Source organism: Astatotilapia calliptera, chromosome 19 (assembly GCF_964374335.1).
Source record: "Astatotilapia calliptera chromosome 19, fAstCal68.1, whole genome shotgun sequence".
In the NCBI taxonomy this organism is placed as follows: Eukaryota; Metazoa; Chordata; class Actinopteri; order Cichliformes; family Cichlidae; genus Astatotilapia; species Astatotilapia calliptera.
In genome coordinates this window covers 24,056,164-24,072,449 of record NC_137440.1, presented here as the reverse complement: position 1 = coordinate 24,072,449, position 16,286 = coordinate 24,056,164, and the positions used below count along the sequence as shown (strand labels likewise).

The 16,286-nt window shown below is 39.7% G+C and overlaps 1 protein-coding gene across 3 annotated transcripts; it reads right to left on the bottom strand.

The window, feature by feature from the left end:
- Window positions 1–908: 908 nt before the first annotated feature.
- On the bottom strand, window positions 909–16,269 carry usp40 (ubiquitin specific peptidase 40). 3 transcript variants are annotated; one of them, XM_026152212.2, is made up of 31 exons: window positions 15,186–16,269; window positions 15,018–15,085; window positions 14,807–14,920; window positions 11,155–11,319; window positions 10,898–11,044; window positions 10,595–10,738; window positions 10,379–10,507; window positions 9,219–9,335; window positions 9,012–9,119; window positions 8,709–8,909; window positions 8,409–8,547; window positions 8,112–8,193; window positions 7,755–7,926; window positions 7,593–7,677; window positions 7,437–7,507; window positions 6,951–7,360; window positions 6,715–6,868; window positions 6,565–6,625; window positions 5,794–5,847; window positions 5,469–5,557; window positions 5,215–5,301; window positions 5,102–5,138; window positions 4,913–4,977; window positions 4,319–4,393; window positions 4,010–4,225; window positions 3,807–3,925; window positions 3,623–3,688; window positions 3,261–3,471; window positions 3,025–3,120; window positions 2,855–2,949; window positions 909–2,684 (listed from the first exon to the last, which is right to left on the bottom strand). In XM_026152212.2, the coding sequence occupies exons 1-31, from the start codon at window positions 15,379–15,381 to the stop codon at window positions 2,582–2,584; spliced, it is 3,876 nt and encodes a 1,291-aa protein (XP_026007997.2). In that variant the 5' UTR covers window positions 15,382–16,269; the 3' UTR covers window positions 909–2,581. The 3 variants fall into 3 exon arrangements, with proteins under 3 accessions (XP_026007997.2, XP_080149907.1, XP_026007998.2); XM_080293781.1 differs by having other exon boundaries at window positions 3,807–3,901; XM_026152213.2 differs by having other exon boundaries at window positions 8,409–8,544.
- Window positions 16,270–16,286: the final 17 nt, after the last annotated feature.

Genomic DNA, 16,286 nt, shown 5'->3' with positions numbered 1-16,286 from the left:
CTGCTCCCTTTTGTCATAGCAGATCATCTACCTCCATCCCTATCCTCCTTTATCATACAAACCCTCTTTATAGTCTGCTTCCTCTGTCCAGAATATGCACTATTTATGTAAATATGTCGTAAAATGTGAGAACATGTAGAAAAATGACCGGCATCAGCGGTTTTGTAGTAAACTGTGAATGAGTACTTTGGTTGTTGTTCATATCTGTCTTTTTGTGCCTAGCGGCTGAGGCTGCAGGTATTTAAATACCTCAACTTTTTAGATTTTGGTTTATAACTAAATTTAGTTTAAAAACAATTAGACATAATCTCCCACAGCCTGTGGTGATGATGACCCTGCAATAGCTACTTGTTGTAAAAGTCACAGGATCCTCAAAGCACTAGGGTTTATCCTTTGTTATCCCACTGGATAAATCCATAGGAACTATTCTGCAGGACACAGACCTACAGTGTAAAGCATGGACGTAGCATCCAGATCGGAAAAATGAAGCTAATGTCAATGTACCTTAAACCTGCCCTTCTATCTGAAGGCCACCAGATGGTGATAGATTTGCTTGTAAAAAGACTTTCGGTCCTATAGAAGTTTTTGGGAAACCAGCTTTCTGACTTAACGTCTGTAAACACTTTCCCGCTAATTTTATCAAGTCTGTCACTCATTTTGGGACATAATGGATAAAAACCAAAGTGGATTTAATAAATATTATTTATACCATGTTTCAAAAATGGAGAATTATCTGGTTAATCCTAATTAATTAGTAGGAAATCCTAATTATACTCAGTGGCCCTTTAATGTTTGCGCCAGATCTAAGATTTACTAAATATTTTTAGAAAAGGAATCCATAAGAATCAGTTTTAAACTAACAGATTACTGATGTAATAGTAGTTATTTGTCATTAACATGACTGGTAATTATGATTGTATACCTTTATTGTTCATAAAATACTTTCTGCAAATACAGTCCGACATGAGTACAAACAGTTGTCCACTCTTACAATACAGTAGATCAGTCCTTATCAATGACACCAAAGATGTAATCATTAACACTAGTAAACGATACCACATTATACAAAAAGAAGTCCATCTATTGCTGAGTATATTGTAGAACAGTTTTATTATCTGCTTCAAATAATTTCTTTTAAAAAAAAGAACAAAAACATTTCTACTTGAAAAATCTTGGCACCGGTCAAGGCCAGATTAATGAACGAAGCAGCTTAAAAAAATCTTTTGTGTGAAAATTAAATCCCCATCATATTTCATTCAACAATGTAATTATTTGTCGCTTCTTTCAAATAACTTATCTAAAGAGTCATTTTATAAATTCCCTGAAGTTCACAAATATTGCAAGCAACTAAAACAATTAATGTTCCACAAAGACGCTTCATGGGTCTTTACTTCTACACACTCAAGAAGAACAGTTCAGCAGTATGTGTTTCTGCTCTATACAGCTAATCTGAATGTGAAATAAAAAGGTAAAAGGAAGATCATCCTACTTTAATCTTCACCTACAAAAGTCTGGATAATGTTTCAAATATTATTTATTTTCCCATTATACTTAATTAGATGCATCATGTCACACTCAGTGTTAAGGGCACAGAGTCAAAACTTTTACCAATGCGTTATTGCCTAAATACTTAATGGTACTTTACAGCAATGGAGGAAATAAAACGAAATAAAACTATGAAAACCAGAAAAAGAAATGACAGGGCAGAAGAGGTAGAGAGAGAGAGAGGCAGCGTGAGGTAGGGAGGACAGAGCAGCACTAAGGCTTCTCCACATTAAGGCCTGTCTCTCCTCTCCTTTATCAACCTAAAATCAATACAGCGGCTGATCCAGAGAAACATTTTTGCTCGTGCTGCACAGTGACAGGTTAGTTATAAAAAGTAGTCACTTTCTATACAACAAGTTCCCTATTAAAGAACATTAGAACATATTGAAGGCAATTGCCTACTGCACTGGCTGGTCACTCAGAACAATTTATTGAAGAATACCAGAATATTGATCACTGGCATGTGGCTTGGGTATAAATTTTGACCTGTACTGGCTGTACTGGCTCATAATTAACAGGAGTTCCAGTAAGCACATGTGTCAGTTCATAATTGCCAGTCCTGAGTGGACAAAACACTCAACAATTTGCCTTTGAGAAACCAAGAGTGTCAGAATATAAAATATGATCCGCACACCAAAAAACAAACAAACAAAAAAAAAAAACAAAAAAAACAGAAAGCAGACTGATTTATCATATTTTGAAAGTCTGTAGAGGGAGGAATCAAGACAAATATGGATAATCCATTCAAAACAGAAATGTTGCATAGGAACGATGCAAATCAAAGTCAGTTATAACAAAACAGCAAATCAAAGTGCCAAAAATAAATTCCTTCTCTTTGTCCGTCAGAAAGTTGAGAAGTAGGAAGCGGTTTAGGGTTTGATTTAAGAGATTTGTGGAGAAAGTCAGTATGCAAACAGTACTCGAAAAACAAATTGCACAAGACTGATGTCAGATGTCCGAATTGCAATGTGGCATCTCACAGTGTGTGCATGTAGTATCACAGTTCATTGTGATCTATACAAATGGAAGAAGGACGCTATCTGAATTCCCCAACACTGATTGAGAGTGCCACCTCTGGTTTCCTGGATTTGGTCTGTCCAGCTTTCTTAAGTGATTCACCAGCGCCTGCAGCCTGCCCTCTGAAAGTAAGCAAGAGTCACAAATAACATAAAACATAACAAACACCAATGGACACAGTCTTTATGGATTGCATTATTGCTGTAAAATGACTGAGTGAAAACACTAATATTAATTTCTCATTAAATAAGAAGCATTTTCCCTGCTGTTACATGTATCCAAGGGCTCTCACCCTTTCCTGCGTTCCTCAGCCTCCTCTCTGAGCCTCTGCTGGCCCTGCTCGTCTTCCAGAGTGATAAAGTTCCTGTTGTTGTCAATCAAAAGATTCTGAAAAAAGTATGGAAAACAGACTGAGTGTCTCTGAAACCAAAGCAGAACAGAGTTTATTAAACAGGCATTTACCTTGACGCCAATTGTGTCACCATCTTTGAGGTGGAACGGTGTTCCCAGGAGTGATTCTGTTTTTTTCTTCTTCTTCTTTTTGGAGACCTGTTGGGTCTAAGAGTTAAAGACAAACTACTTAGTGAAGGCCAAATCTAATTTCATGCACAAAATAGTGCATGCAAGAGAGTGCAAGTATATACAGTATCACCCCCAACCAGGTTCCTACTCAAGAACCTTCCCTCATCTAATCGTACCCAGTTGGAGATTTCCTCCCAGATGTGTTTGTCTGGCTGGTGTTTGGCCAACAGCAGAGAGTCTGGAGAGAGGCCATAGCGTGCAGCCAGACAAGTGCGTAAAGAGCGAGGCGAGGAATCGTGGGTCGCATTCCAAACCAGTTCCTCTGAAGGGTAGTAAGACCTCTCTCCTGGTATTCCCATTTTAACATAGAGCAGCACGTCTTTTGGCCTTGTGAATAGGAAACAGTTAAAGAAGGAAAATTATTTTAAAAAGTTACTATAAAACAAAAATGTGCGCAATAGACACACTTCATAATGAATTATTTAGATATTACATTGGGTTAGGTTTTGTAAGAAAAGAGCTGTAACACAATACTTACCCAAGATCTTCCTCTTTCAGTAGTGTCTGCACACAAAGGTCTGCACCACTGGTCAGCTTCATCTTCCTGAAGAAGGAGAAACCAAAAGGATAATAAGAAGGAATCACTCAGTGACCTTCATCTGTCAATAACAAAAAACAATCCTCTGACCATTAATGTACGAATGAGAGCACAGCATTCAGACCTGAGTGTGGCTTGCGGTCCTCTGAGGATTCGGGCTAGCTTCCGTCCCTCCAGCTGCCAAACACGCATGAATCCAGTGGTGGGCACACACACTTCCTGAAGGGCAGGCAGCGTCAAAACCTAAAAGCAAAGTGAGCATGTATTTCATCTGAAAATAGCTAACTATAAGAGACAGTCAGCACATACACAACCAAAACAGTTCACCTGAGTTTTGAGGTCCTCCAGAGTGGCCTCATCTGATATCTCTATCTGCCCCACACGTCTGAGCTCTGCAGCGTTTCCATTACATAAAGGAGGTAACTGATTGTGTGTTGTTCCTGCAGGCATCTGCCCGTCAGCAGGCCCGTTCTCTGTGTGATTAAAATCTCTTTCCATGTTTTTTGGATGCCAGTACAGCCATATAGATATCTTTAGGAAACCCTGATGGAAAAAACAAGACATAAAAATGCTAAAGCACTACATAAAGCTATAACACATCATTAATCCACAATTACATTCAAAACACTGAAGTACCTTCGAAGGCAAATTTCCTTCTGTGACAACTAATGTCTCTCCATTGCTGATTTTCAGCTCTGACAGAGAAGCATCCTGAGAATCAAAGGCCATAAAGATTTATTAGTCATGTGCACTGGAACATATGTGGGTAACTTCTACTGAGTAGATGATATCAGAGTAATAATGAAACTATTTTACTGTCACTTAAACTAATTGCAACATTTAAACAGTGAATTAATTAAGAAATTGTCTTCTTCTTGGTGCTCTACCTATCTCTAGCATCTTTCTCTGTCACACCAACCCCCTGCATTTGGATGGTTGACCTCAAGTATTTAAAATATGTGCATATTCACTGTTAAACATGTCTCCCTTTCATTCACACGCATGTATTTTCCATCTTGCTTCTACTAACTTCCATTCCTCTTCTATCTAGTGCATGTCTCCACCTGACCAGTTCCCTACCCTCACTACAGATCACAATGTTATCTGCAAACATCACAGGCCGTGGAGACTTCCTGTCCACCATCATCACAAATAAGAATTAGTCAATTAACAAAAGGTAAGCAGTATTGTATTGTATTGACTTATTACAATAGTTCTCCACTTATTTACCTCATCCATAAGTGGCTCTCCGACCTCTTCACACCAATCAAGCCTCCTCAAGTGCCAACATGTGCCTAAAAACACATTTATAAATAAGGAGATCATCTTTGTGAGAAGGAATGCCAAATTCACAAATGCTGAGGCTAAAGCAAATGCAAACATACATTAGGAAAACCAAAGTAAAAAAAAGTGTTTTACCATCAAGTCCAACTGCGTCCAGCATTGTTTTTAGACACTGCAAAGAAAATATTACACATTTTTATTCAGTGCAGAAAAATTTATGAGCATGATGTGCAGTTTTATTTCCTTACCTCTTTAACAGTGCTAGTCTTCTCCACAATTATGTCCATCTCCATGCCAGCAGAGGGAGCTGCACCCACAGTAAAGTGCAAGAAAAGCTGCAAAGCAAAGTGTAAATTTCTAAACTTCAAACAAGCTTTTTAAATGTGCCATGATTTGTTTTTGTCGTTTTAAATTGCAGGTCTTGATTAAAGGTTCTGCAACTTTGTTCAGTGCAGCTGCAAGTAAAAGAGACGTCATTGAAGACTTCAAATAAAAGACACACCTGCGATGCCTTGGGGCTAGTACCCGGACAGAGAGTCAGTGTGGTCATGAGTCGCACCCCTGCATCCCGAACGCTCGACTCTTCACACACTGTCAGGCAAACGAGAATAGGACGACACAAGTGCGATTCATAAACGTGTTTTAAGATTTCAAAGGCACATGAAGAGAAGAAAATTAAAAGCAGGGGGGAGTACCGCTTCAACTTTTTAATAAGGGAAAACTGTAAAGGAAAGCAAATCTAAATATTTTGGCAAAATGAGGGGGATTTCCAACTCTAAGTGATCTGCACTATTAAAATTACCCTGAGGTAACAAATGACACAGTACCTGGAGGAAGGAGTTTCCCTGTGCAGTCAGACTGCCTCAAACAGTACTCTGCACCTGGTCAGTAAAGCAGGAAAAATGGCCAGCTTAGGAGCGTACATTTAAAAACCTTACACAAAAATACACTCTGTAGCTGCCTGAATAGAAACTTGGAGGAAAAAAACATGTGTTACGTTTTGTGTACTAAAAAAAAAAAACCAAAAAAAAAAAACCAGCAGCTCTAACTCAGCTATATGTAATATATCCAACATTAATGCTAATAATTACACCTGTGCTTTTCCTGCTTTGAAAAAAATCCCAAAACTTGTCTGTTGGTTACATAGCTGGTAAATTAAAGATATAAAAAGGTAAAAAAAAAACAAAAAAACACAACAACAACAACAACAACAACATAAAAACCTGTGTTAAGTTTCTAACTGTGTAACAAAAAGACTCGATTTGACTTCAAAGTGCCACTACATAGGATAATAACAGCATCAGGTGCAATGACTCCAGACATGCTCGCAAAAGTATGTGCCCAGTTTGAATATTGTATGGACATTTGCCATGACTCTGGACGGGCACATATTGAGCACTTGTAAACATAAGTTTTGTATCTAAAACTATATTCAGGCATGTATTTTACAGGTTCCTGCAAACTTCTAACTCCATTACTTTTAACAAAAATATGGCTATTTGAAATTTGAGCATTCTTTTTGATAAACCCTGTACTTTTAATATGAAGTATTGATGTGCTTGTGTAGTGCTGCAGTTTTCCATAAGTATGCATCTTGCCTGGGGTTTGATCCCCTAACTGCAGCTCCTCTATGGCCCTCAGTTTCACCTCAGACAGCAGCTGTGGGAAACAAAAATCAAGTAATTTTAGATATCTCTTAAATAAAAAGATATAAAGGAAGTAGAGAGAGCCACAAACAAACTACTGACCATATTTCCTGCGGCTGGAACCTTGATTTTCTTAAAATTCTCCTCTTCCTTGTTCCCTTCACCTCCTTTCGCAATAGGCCGGAACTCCACCTGGAGCCAGCGGCAGTCAGACGGTGTAGTCACAGTGACAACATCTCCATTTCGAGTGAAGATGCTAAAGACAGTTGGGAAGAAGGTTTTAAAACAAACACATAAAGAAAACCTCCATAATGCTTAGCACATGATAGGAAACTTACCTGCTGTCAAATGACTGTGGCTCCAGCACCAACAGTGCATCTCCATCTTTCAGCGACAGCTCCTTCAGTGTCCGCTGCATGTCGTCAGGGGGGAAAACTCTCCATCCACTTGACCCTCCACCTTCTCCTGCCTCCTCTTCCCTTTTTTTGCCTCCCTTATGTTCTTGGCACAGCAGGCTTTCTTTAGGTTCCCCGAGTGAGTCCCTCACCTCCCCAAGAGTCACACCACCAGCAAACCCTCTTGCCTCCCTCTTGAGCCCTGGACCACCATTTTCAAAACCTTTTCTGTTCTCCTCACTCTCCACATCTTCCTCCACCTCTTTATCCACATCATCACCTAAAAAGGGACGCACCACAGTCAGCAGGACAGGCTCCCACTCAGCCCCAGTCAAGACAGATGCACCACACACCTGAAAAGATCATAAAAACATTTTAGATGCCAGTTATCGACCAACAAAGCAGGTGATGAATCATGCCTCTCCTCACCTCTCTGCCATTCCACACAAACAGCTCTGTGTTTGTGCAGATGCCTGCACTGTACAGGGAAACACTGTCATCTGTTCAGAACGAAAATAGAGTGTAGTTACAAAATAAATAAATCACTACCTTCTATCTATTTAAGCCTTTATTTAAGGTTCTAACCTGTGAGTGTACTGTAGAGGTGTAAACCTGCTGGAAGACTCTTGGCCACAGTCAGAGCCATATCTCCCTCCCAGAATTCCTGCATCTAAACAAACAATTTATTGTTATTGTCACCTTCAGGACCTCAACATAGAACAGCTGTTGATTTCAGAGGTACAATACCTGATAGATAGCTAATCGCAGGTCTCCCACAGTCTTTCTACGGTCAAAACTCAGAGCAGTGCTGCCGCTTGGTTTGTTCCTGACTGGTTGCAGAGCTCCATTTTCTAGCCTATAAGAGGGAGCCAGGTGCAGACGCAGCTCCAGTGTGTTATTAGTGGCTTCAAACTCTTCACTGCAACAAAAGCAAAGAAACTCCTATGAATAACTTGCATAAGTAGCTCAGATTTCTCATTTTTTCTATTTGTTGTTTGGTTTAAATTTAAGATACAGCTGGACTGTCACGATTGTGAGTCAGATACTAAACAGCTTCAGGTGAACTGATGAGAGCATCATGTATAAATTTATTCATTTCTATACCGCATCTGCTGTAGTCTGATATTCTCCTCCTGAGCCATCTGGATGAGGTGAGAAGGAACTTTATATTGGGGATTGTTTAGAGCTGGAAAAGAAAGTATAAAACAATTAGCTAGTCTTTTTATTATGACTTTTATTACTACTTGTATCTAGTCATTTAGATTAAATCAACAATTAACTGATCCTTATATTAACAAGAACCCTCTGAACTCTAACTTCACCTCTCCCCTATTTCCTTCCCTTGTCGAACTAAGCGGATATAATCTTTCCATTACAAATGCAAAATATGGTATTCATTACCTTCACTGGGCCTGTGCAGCTGTGTTTTTCTGTAAAACAGCATGTAGGCGCTCTCTTTGCCCTGGAACTGCTTCTCTATGTCCGACTCCCTGATGGAGGTCACAGTTGAGTCATTGAGGTCAAACCAGTGGCTACCCTGCTGACAGACAGGAGGATGCTCCGTGAGAAAACAGGCATCAAAGTAATCACAAGATGTCTACCAGGAATCTGAAGAAAAACAAACTTGAGGCTTCAAAAGACTTGAGACTGGACTGTAATTTAAACCCTGCATTCCTGATACAAAGCTTGTTGCTTTAGTACCTCTGGTTCCGGTTCTGGCTTCTGGTTTAGTGAAAGCTGTGGCTCAGAAGCTCCCGAGACTGGAGCTGGTGAAGGATCAGAGTTTGAGGTAAGCTCTGCGGGGCTGGGGAGCTCAGTCGCTGGGCTTGGTGGGTTTGCCTTAAGCGCCACTCGAGTGCCATTGGACACCATCATGAAAACATCATTGTGCGACTGCAGGAACTAAATTATAAAAGACCAAGCATTGCAACAGGATTCAGGATTTGCATGCACACAAAATGACATAAGCTTAGTTACATAGTCAAAACCTGAAACTAATGATACCTTGCAAATGGGTCCATACTGTTTTCTGAACTTTTTGTTCCATGATGAACCAATCTTATCCAAGAGTTTCTGGCCCAACTGGTCCAGCAGGACACTCTTTGATGACTCCTAGTGGACAGCAAAGACACAGCATTTTATTCATCAGCATCTCAATGCTGGTCAAAACTCAAAAAATGAAAATGAGAATTACGATTTTTCATGCAGTACCTGGGCAATAATAGTGGTGACGATGGACAAAGGGTCATCTTCATGAAGTTTTGGCTCCAACACTTCCTTAAACTCCACTTTAGCTTTCTTTTGAGTTTTAGGTTTGCAGTCTTCCTCCTGACAATGAGAAGCTTTTCTTAATTTGCTGATAATAGTACACAAAGAAAATCAATGTGTATCATATTCTAAAATATTATTCCAAGTACGGGCGGTTAGTATACTGTCAGTGGAAAAAGAAAGTACACCCTGATCTCCAGATCTTAAAATTAAGCAACCTGAGATGAATAATAACATGTGACATGTTATCGGTGTCATTATTAAGAGAGTAAGTAGCAGCAAGGTCCTCATAATCAAATGCACCTGATTAAATGATTACAGAAATGTAACCACCTCTATAAAAGCAGAAGTTTTGACAATTGGTGCCTAAACAATTTCCAGACAATCTGAAACCCATAATTCTACAGTGAGAAAGATTATTCTCGAGTGGAAAACATTCAAAACAGCTGCCTTCCCAGGAATGGACACCCCAGCAAACTTACCTCAGGGTCAGACCCTGCAATGCTCAGAGAAACTGCAGAAAACCCAAGAGTTACATCTCAGACTCTAAAGACCTCAGTTAGTGTGCTAAATGCTTAAGCTCATCCCAGTAGAATTTAAAAAAAGACTGAGCAAGTACAGCTTGTTTTGGAAGGGTTGCCAAGAAAAAGACGCTTGATTCTAAAAAGAACAACACAGGTTAGGTTTGCAAAAATGCATTTGAACAAAAGAAAGAAATCAAAGTGTTGCAATGACCCTGTCAAAATACAGACCTCAACCTGACTGAAATGTTGTGATAGGATTTCAAGAGAGCTGTGCCATAATGACTGCCAACATGAGTGGGCCAAAATTCCTCCACAATGATGTGAGAGACTGATAAAGTCAATTGCTTCTAAATGTTGTTCTACAAGCCACTGAATCATGGGGTGTACTTAGTATGCATTTTGGCTTACTTGCTGTTAAATAAATAATGACACATTAATAATATATCATGTGTTGCTGTTCATCTGAGGTTGTTACCGCAGACTTGTTAAGGACCAGATCATTTTGATCATGTTCTGATATGTAAAAACCTTTGAATTAACAGAGGGTGTACTTTCTTTTGGCTCATCTCTTTTTCTCACCGGTGGCTCCCATCGACCAAGTTTATCCACATCCTTGATGTAAACATGGTAGTGGCCACCATAGCAGCCACCCTTATGGATGATGACAGAGAAGAGCTCATAGGAGTAATCAGAGTCATCTCCATCAGCCTGTGGGAGGGGGGAAATATAACAGTAAAAGCCATTTTAATGCAGCAAAGTGTGTTTCATAAGCTAAATTTTAAATTTCCCAAGTACCTGTTCACAAAAGGGTCGTAGGTTGATGGTGAGGGGGAAGCTGTAACGTCCTGTTTCCTTGTATCGCTCGCATTTAGCAAAGTCAAAGCTGAATCTCAGTAAAGACATAGTCATGAATGGAGGGAGTTTCCTTAGTTTAGCAGACTGGATAATAAGAATGGTGAGAAAGAACAAATTACATATTGTTAATGTAAATAAAGTGGAAGAAATCATTGTAATGTCGAGCATGGTAAAAAAGTACAAATGTTTACTGCATTGTATTCTTCACTGCTGTATTTACGCTGTCTGAAAATTGGCACTGACCTTGGCAGCAGTGACCAGTCTGTCACACTGTGCACAGCGGTATAGGTTATTGCCCTCAAACAGCTCTTCTGCCACAAACATGTTCCACAAAGCGTCTTCCAGACTAGGCAGACCACAAACACACACTGTCAGGTCCAGGAAGTCCTCCTGAAGAAGACAAACAAATTAGGTTCATTGATTATTGTTCTCTTTGCATTTAAGACGCATTTTATTGCATCGTGTTCTGTAATGTCAGGAGTTTGGGTTTGCACACACACCTGTCTCTGGCTGACATTTCCACACTCCTTGCAGACGATACTATTGACAATGGTTCCATGGTAGAGACGGTGAATAAATGTACTGCCACTGGTGCCCACAAGAGAGTGCTCCAATGCACTGAACAAAATCCTGTTCAGCTCCTGCACATCATGCTGATTTGTTCCCTTAAAAAAACAACAACAACGTGACAACAGAAAAAGAATCAATTTAGGAACAAACAAAAAAAATGTGCCGCAGATCCAATACTACCTATAAATAAATAAATAAGATTCAATCCAGCCTTAGTAAAAACTCTTAGCAGATTCAGTGTTTACATTTCTGCCCCCTGCCTTATATATTTATTACATTTACTTGTATTATTGTTGATGCTAATTTATTTTTTTCAATATAATGTGGCACAAGTAACCCTGGGTTTTTGTGAGATGATGCTGAGAAATGAAAAGAAAAACAATGGGATGCTTGCTCATTAAGTTTTAAGGCAATCTGTTTCATGTCGTTTTCAACACAACATAAATACGTTGCTTGTCTCTGCAGCGTCCTCAGCTGTAATGCTACTCTGCTGCAGACAGTGACCAGTGCTGTAAACACTAATATCACAAGTTTCTATGTAAAAACTATGGATGACATCATTTCTAAATTATTTCTGCATTATGGTTTGTAAATTGAAAAAAATACCAAAACATCAGTGACAATAAAAGAATAATAATGTTAATTTATATGTCTGTTGGACCCTACAGGTACATTTAAATCTTTAAGACTTCAAAATATACAGTATATTTTAAACTGCACTAAAACTGTAGTAAGTAAGGACGATAGCAAGTCACTCTTTATTTTAAATCAGTAAATAACACACAGCAACTTATTTGTTCCAACATTTTTACCCGAATACGCGAATGATCTCTCCAGCACGTCATATTTCAAAGGTTTTAGAGCACTGCTTCAAGTTTAAACATATCACAGAATGTACAGTTTTCACTTGAACGTGTGGTTTGCATGCCCTGTGGCAAATTCTGTTTCTTTCTGTTCTTTCTTATTGTATTAATTTTGCTTGTAGGCAGCTGAACAGGCTCCAGACAAAATGGAATTCCAGTCTTGGGCTGATAAAAGTTAGTGTGTCTAAAATCTAGTTTCTGTTAACTGTCACATGTACACAGAATTAGATTGGTAGGTCCACAAAAGTGGAAAAACAAGAGGCAAAGTTGAATCTGAGGACAGCGAAGCTACAGCACAGACTGAGTTTTCTATGTATTAAATCTGAGTATTTCTATGGAGGCAAATGGTGGTGTTTATATTGTCCAATTATGAAATACTGATGTAAGATTATCCTTAAATTTGCAATTGATTCTGGAGTTTAACTTCAGTAAGTATTTCCTATCAGACTGATGTCAGACAGCTAGCTGCCCAGCAACTACAGACAGGGTTAGGGTTAAGTAAAATCTGCATTCAATTAAGATCCACGGCATCCCTTCCAGTAAATATATACCACTTTATTAGGTACATGTCTTTAGTACCAGGTTGGACCTAGTTTTGCCTTAAGAACTGCCTTAATTCTTCACTCCACTGATTCAACGAGTTGCTAGAAATATTCCTAATTCCTAACAATTAGGTAGTAAATAAACAACACTATAACAGATGTTTTTAGCTGATTAGAAGATCCTTTTGAGATCACATAACTACTTTTATTGTTTGCATGGGTGATGCCCGGAAACTTTCGTTATATTCTCAAACAGGCCTTTGGTTCCTTGTTAAGTTTCCCTGTTCCATGTACTCGTGGTGGTTCCAGGTAGGATTTATGTAAACAAAGAGGTAACTATGTGCCATGAGCTACGTAAATGTGGATTGTGTAATTATGGACAGACACTACCTGACTAAACTAATAACCCACAGCTACAGGGAGTCCAGAATTATTAGGCAAATGAGTATTTTGTCCACATCATCCTCTTCATGCATGTTGTCTTACTCCAAGCTGTATAGGCTCGAAAGCCTACTACCAATTAAGCATATTAGGTGATGTGCATCTCTGCCAAGATGCCACTTGCCACCAGTTTGGCCATATTTCAGAGCTGCAACATCACTGGAGTGCCCAAAAGCACAAGGTGTGCAATACTCAGAGACATGGCCAAGGTAAGAAAGGCTGAAAGACGACCACCACTGAACAAGAAACACAAGCTGAAACGTCAAGACTGGGCCAAGAAATATCTCAAGACTGGTTTTTCTAAGGTTTTATGGACTGATGAAATGAGAGTGAGTCTTGATGGGCCAGATGGATGGGCCCGTGGCTGGATTGGTAAAGGGCAGAGAGCTCCAGTCCGACTCAGACGCCAGCAAGGTGGAGGTGGAGTACTGGTTTGGGCTGGTATCATCAAAGAAGAGCTTGTGGGGCCTTTTCGGGTTGAGGATGGAGTCAAGCTCAACTCCCAGTCCTACTGCCAGTTTCTGGAAGACACCTTCTTCAAGCAGTGGTACAGGAAGAAGTCTGCATCCTTCAAGAAAAACATGATTTTCATGCAGGACAATGCTCCATCACACGCGTCCAAGTACTCCACAGCGTGGCTGGCAAGAAAGGGTATAAAAGAAGAAAAACTAATGACATGGCCACCTTGTTCACCTGAGCTCAACCCCATTGAGAACCTGTGGTCCATCATCAAATGTGAGATTTACAAGGAGGGAAAACAGTACACCTCTCTGAACAGTGTCTGGGAGGCTGTGGCTGCTGCTGCACGCAATGTTGATGGTGAACAGATCAAAACACTGACAGAATCCATGGATGGCAGGCTTTTGAGTGTCCTTGCAAAGAAAGGTGGCTATATTGGTCGCTGATTTGTTTTTGTTTTGTTTTTGAATGTGGAGATGTTATATTGGTTTCACTGGTAAAACAAAAATAATTGAAATGGGTATATATTTGTTTTTTGTTAAGTTGCCTAATAATTATGCACAGTAATAGTCACCTGCACACACAGATATCCCCCTAAAATAGCTAAAACTAAAAACTACTTCCAAAAACATTCAGCTTTGATATTAATGAGTTTTTTGGGTTCATTGAGAACATGGTTGTTGTTCAATAATAAAATTATTCCTCAGAAATACAACTTGCCTAATAATTCTGCACTCCCTGTAGTTATCATGTCTTTACTGACTGTACCAAGTAATAAGTATGAAAAACAGCCCACTTCCTGTAACTGTAGAGACACTGAAGAAGAATTTTGGATCAAAGAAAAAAAAAAACTGTGCCAAAGCATTCTTTTGTCAGTTTATATGTTTTGATGACTCATTGTCCTGGTGCATCAACCAACATCTCCTGAGATCATGCACCGCCCTATCCTGACAGTCTCCTGTAAAAGGTATTGATCTACCATTGTTTCCTCAACTTACTGCAAGGCATCCGGGCCTTGAAGTAGCACAGCAGCCCCAAACAATGAGTCCCAGAAATGTGTTGGAAAAACACATCTTGCCTCGACTGTGAGGAATCATTCAGTGTGTTCAATAAAGACGTGAAAAGTACAAGCTTTGGTCTGTTATAGGTTTACTCTCTTACAACTGTGGTTGCCTGTTCTCTAGTAATTGACATTACTGGTGGGTAAATCCATCACTTAGACATGTAAATCAAGCCTCGCTTTCTCCTCCTCCATGAAGCAAATAAAGTGCACATACCTCACTGCTGTTCCAGCCAAAGCTGTCAGTAAGGCCAGCAGTGGACGCACTCTGCTGGTCCACTAGCAACAGATGGGCAAAGAGCCTCTGAAGCTCCAATGGGATCACTCTGACCTGAGGAGAAGGAGAGCAAACCTCATTAACTTTAAAAATAAAAAAATAAAAAAAGACCCATGGAGACTGCACCTACATTAACCATGCATACACATACTTTAGCCTCTGGTTTGTCTTTGTCTTCCAGGGATCCTAATTCGTCTGGCACCAAACTGAACAGCTCCTCTGCAAACACACACCACAAAACAAATATGTTAAACAAACTATGTTAAATTGTCCCCTTATTATTATGAGCTGTACTGGAGGGAGGATCACTTGTCCTCACCTCTGAACTCGGGGGTGAAGAGCAGGGTCTGGAGCAGAGAGTTCAGATAGCAGGTCCCTCCCTGGTTTTTGATGCCGCACAGATTGCTTCTTCCTCGACGTGGAGGTGGCTCATCTCCCATCTTTGAAACTCTTCCCTTGGAGGAAGTCGAAGAGAAGCCATCCTCTTCCTCCTCCTCAAATAGATTCCCAAACATGCTGCGTTAGGGGGTTTGTGTGGTTATTATTCCGTTGTGTCTCGCTTATGCTGGGGTTCAGCCTTGCAGTAAAGCGTGTGTTAGCACTCCGACGTGCCCTCTTGCTATCTCATCTTGGTTTTGCCGAGTTCTCTGTTGACAATGGCCGGACTGACTCTGAAGTAAGAAGACTTTACGGGACTAAACATTGCGACTAGTACCGGATGAAATTTGCAGTCGTTTGGGTAGCTCAGCACGCTAGCAAAGCACCGACACCAACGAGCAGCTGACAGCTCAGCGAAAATTGAAAAGAAAAAAAAAATCACACAGTCGGGAACTGTGTCACAACGACTGGGAAAACAACGTCGCCTTAATGAAACTCTAACAGTTTTTATTATTGAACTTTTACACAGCATCCCTACCAAAATAAGCCATTTCTTCTTCTGTTTGTCGTAAAGCAGAAAACAAACGAAACGTAAATAAAAATACCGTCGTTGAACAGTGAGCAGCCATGTTTCTTCCTGACCGAGAATGAAATGATGCATTATGGTTCTTGTAGTACCAAGCTTGGTTAATGCGCACACAACAGTGAAAGTAACTGAAGCTCTTTTCCATAATTAACCAGTTTAATTTCTGCGATTTTATGTAATTTTATGATACAGGTATGGATAAAGCCCACGTTTCATATCTACGTTTTGATTATAGCAAAATAATTTTGTGTAAAAACTACAATTCCGGCAAGTCTATGCTTTGAGGTTAAGCATGTATTATGTGATTTGTAGTCTTTTATAGACCAACATCTTGTGAGTGTCAGAGCTCAATGGGTAATTATTTGTCTAAGGAAAACTGTACCAAATAAATGATTAGCTACAAAAAAAACTTCAATAAATCATCATTCAAATATTAAACATTATCTGTTGGTATAA

What these genes read in the sequence shown, in the direction of transcription:
- usp40 (XM_026152212.2), bottom strand. Translation starts at nt 15,381, where the DNA reads ATGTTTGGGAATCTATTTGAGGAGGAGGAAGAGGATGGCTTCTCTTCG. An exon ending in GAAATGTCAGCCAGAGACAG is followed by an intron (nt 11,045 to 11,154) that starts GTGTGTGTGCAA and finishes TGTCTTCTTCAG; the next exon opens with GAGGACTTCCTGGACCTGAC. An exon ending in TGGAGGACCTCAAAACTCAG is followed by an intron (nt 3,926 to 4,009) that starts GTGAACTGTTTT and finishes CTTTGCTTTTAG; the next exon opens with GTTTTGACGCTGCCTGCCCT.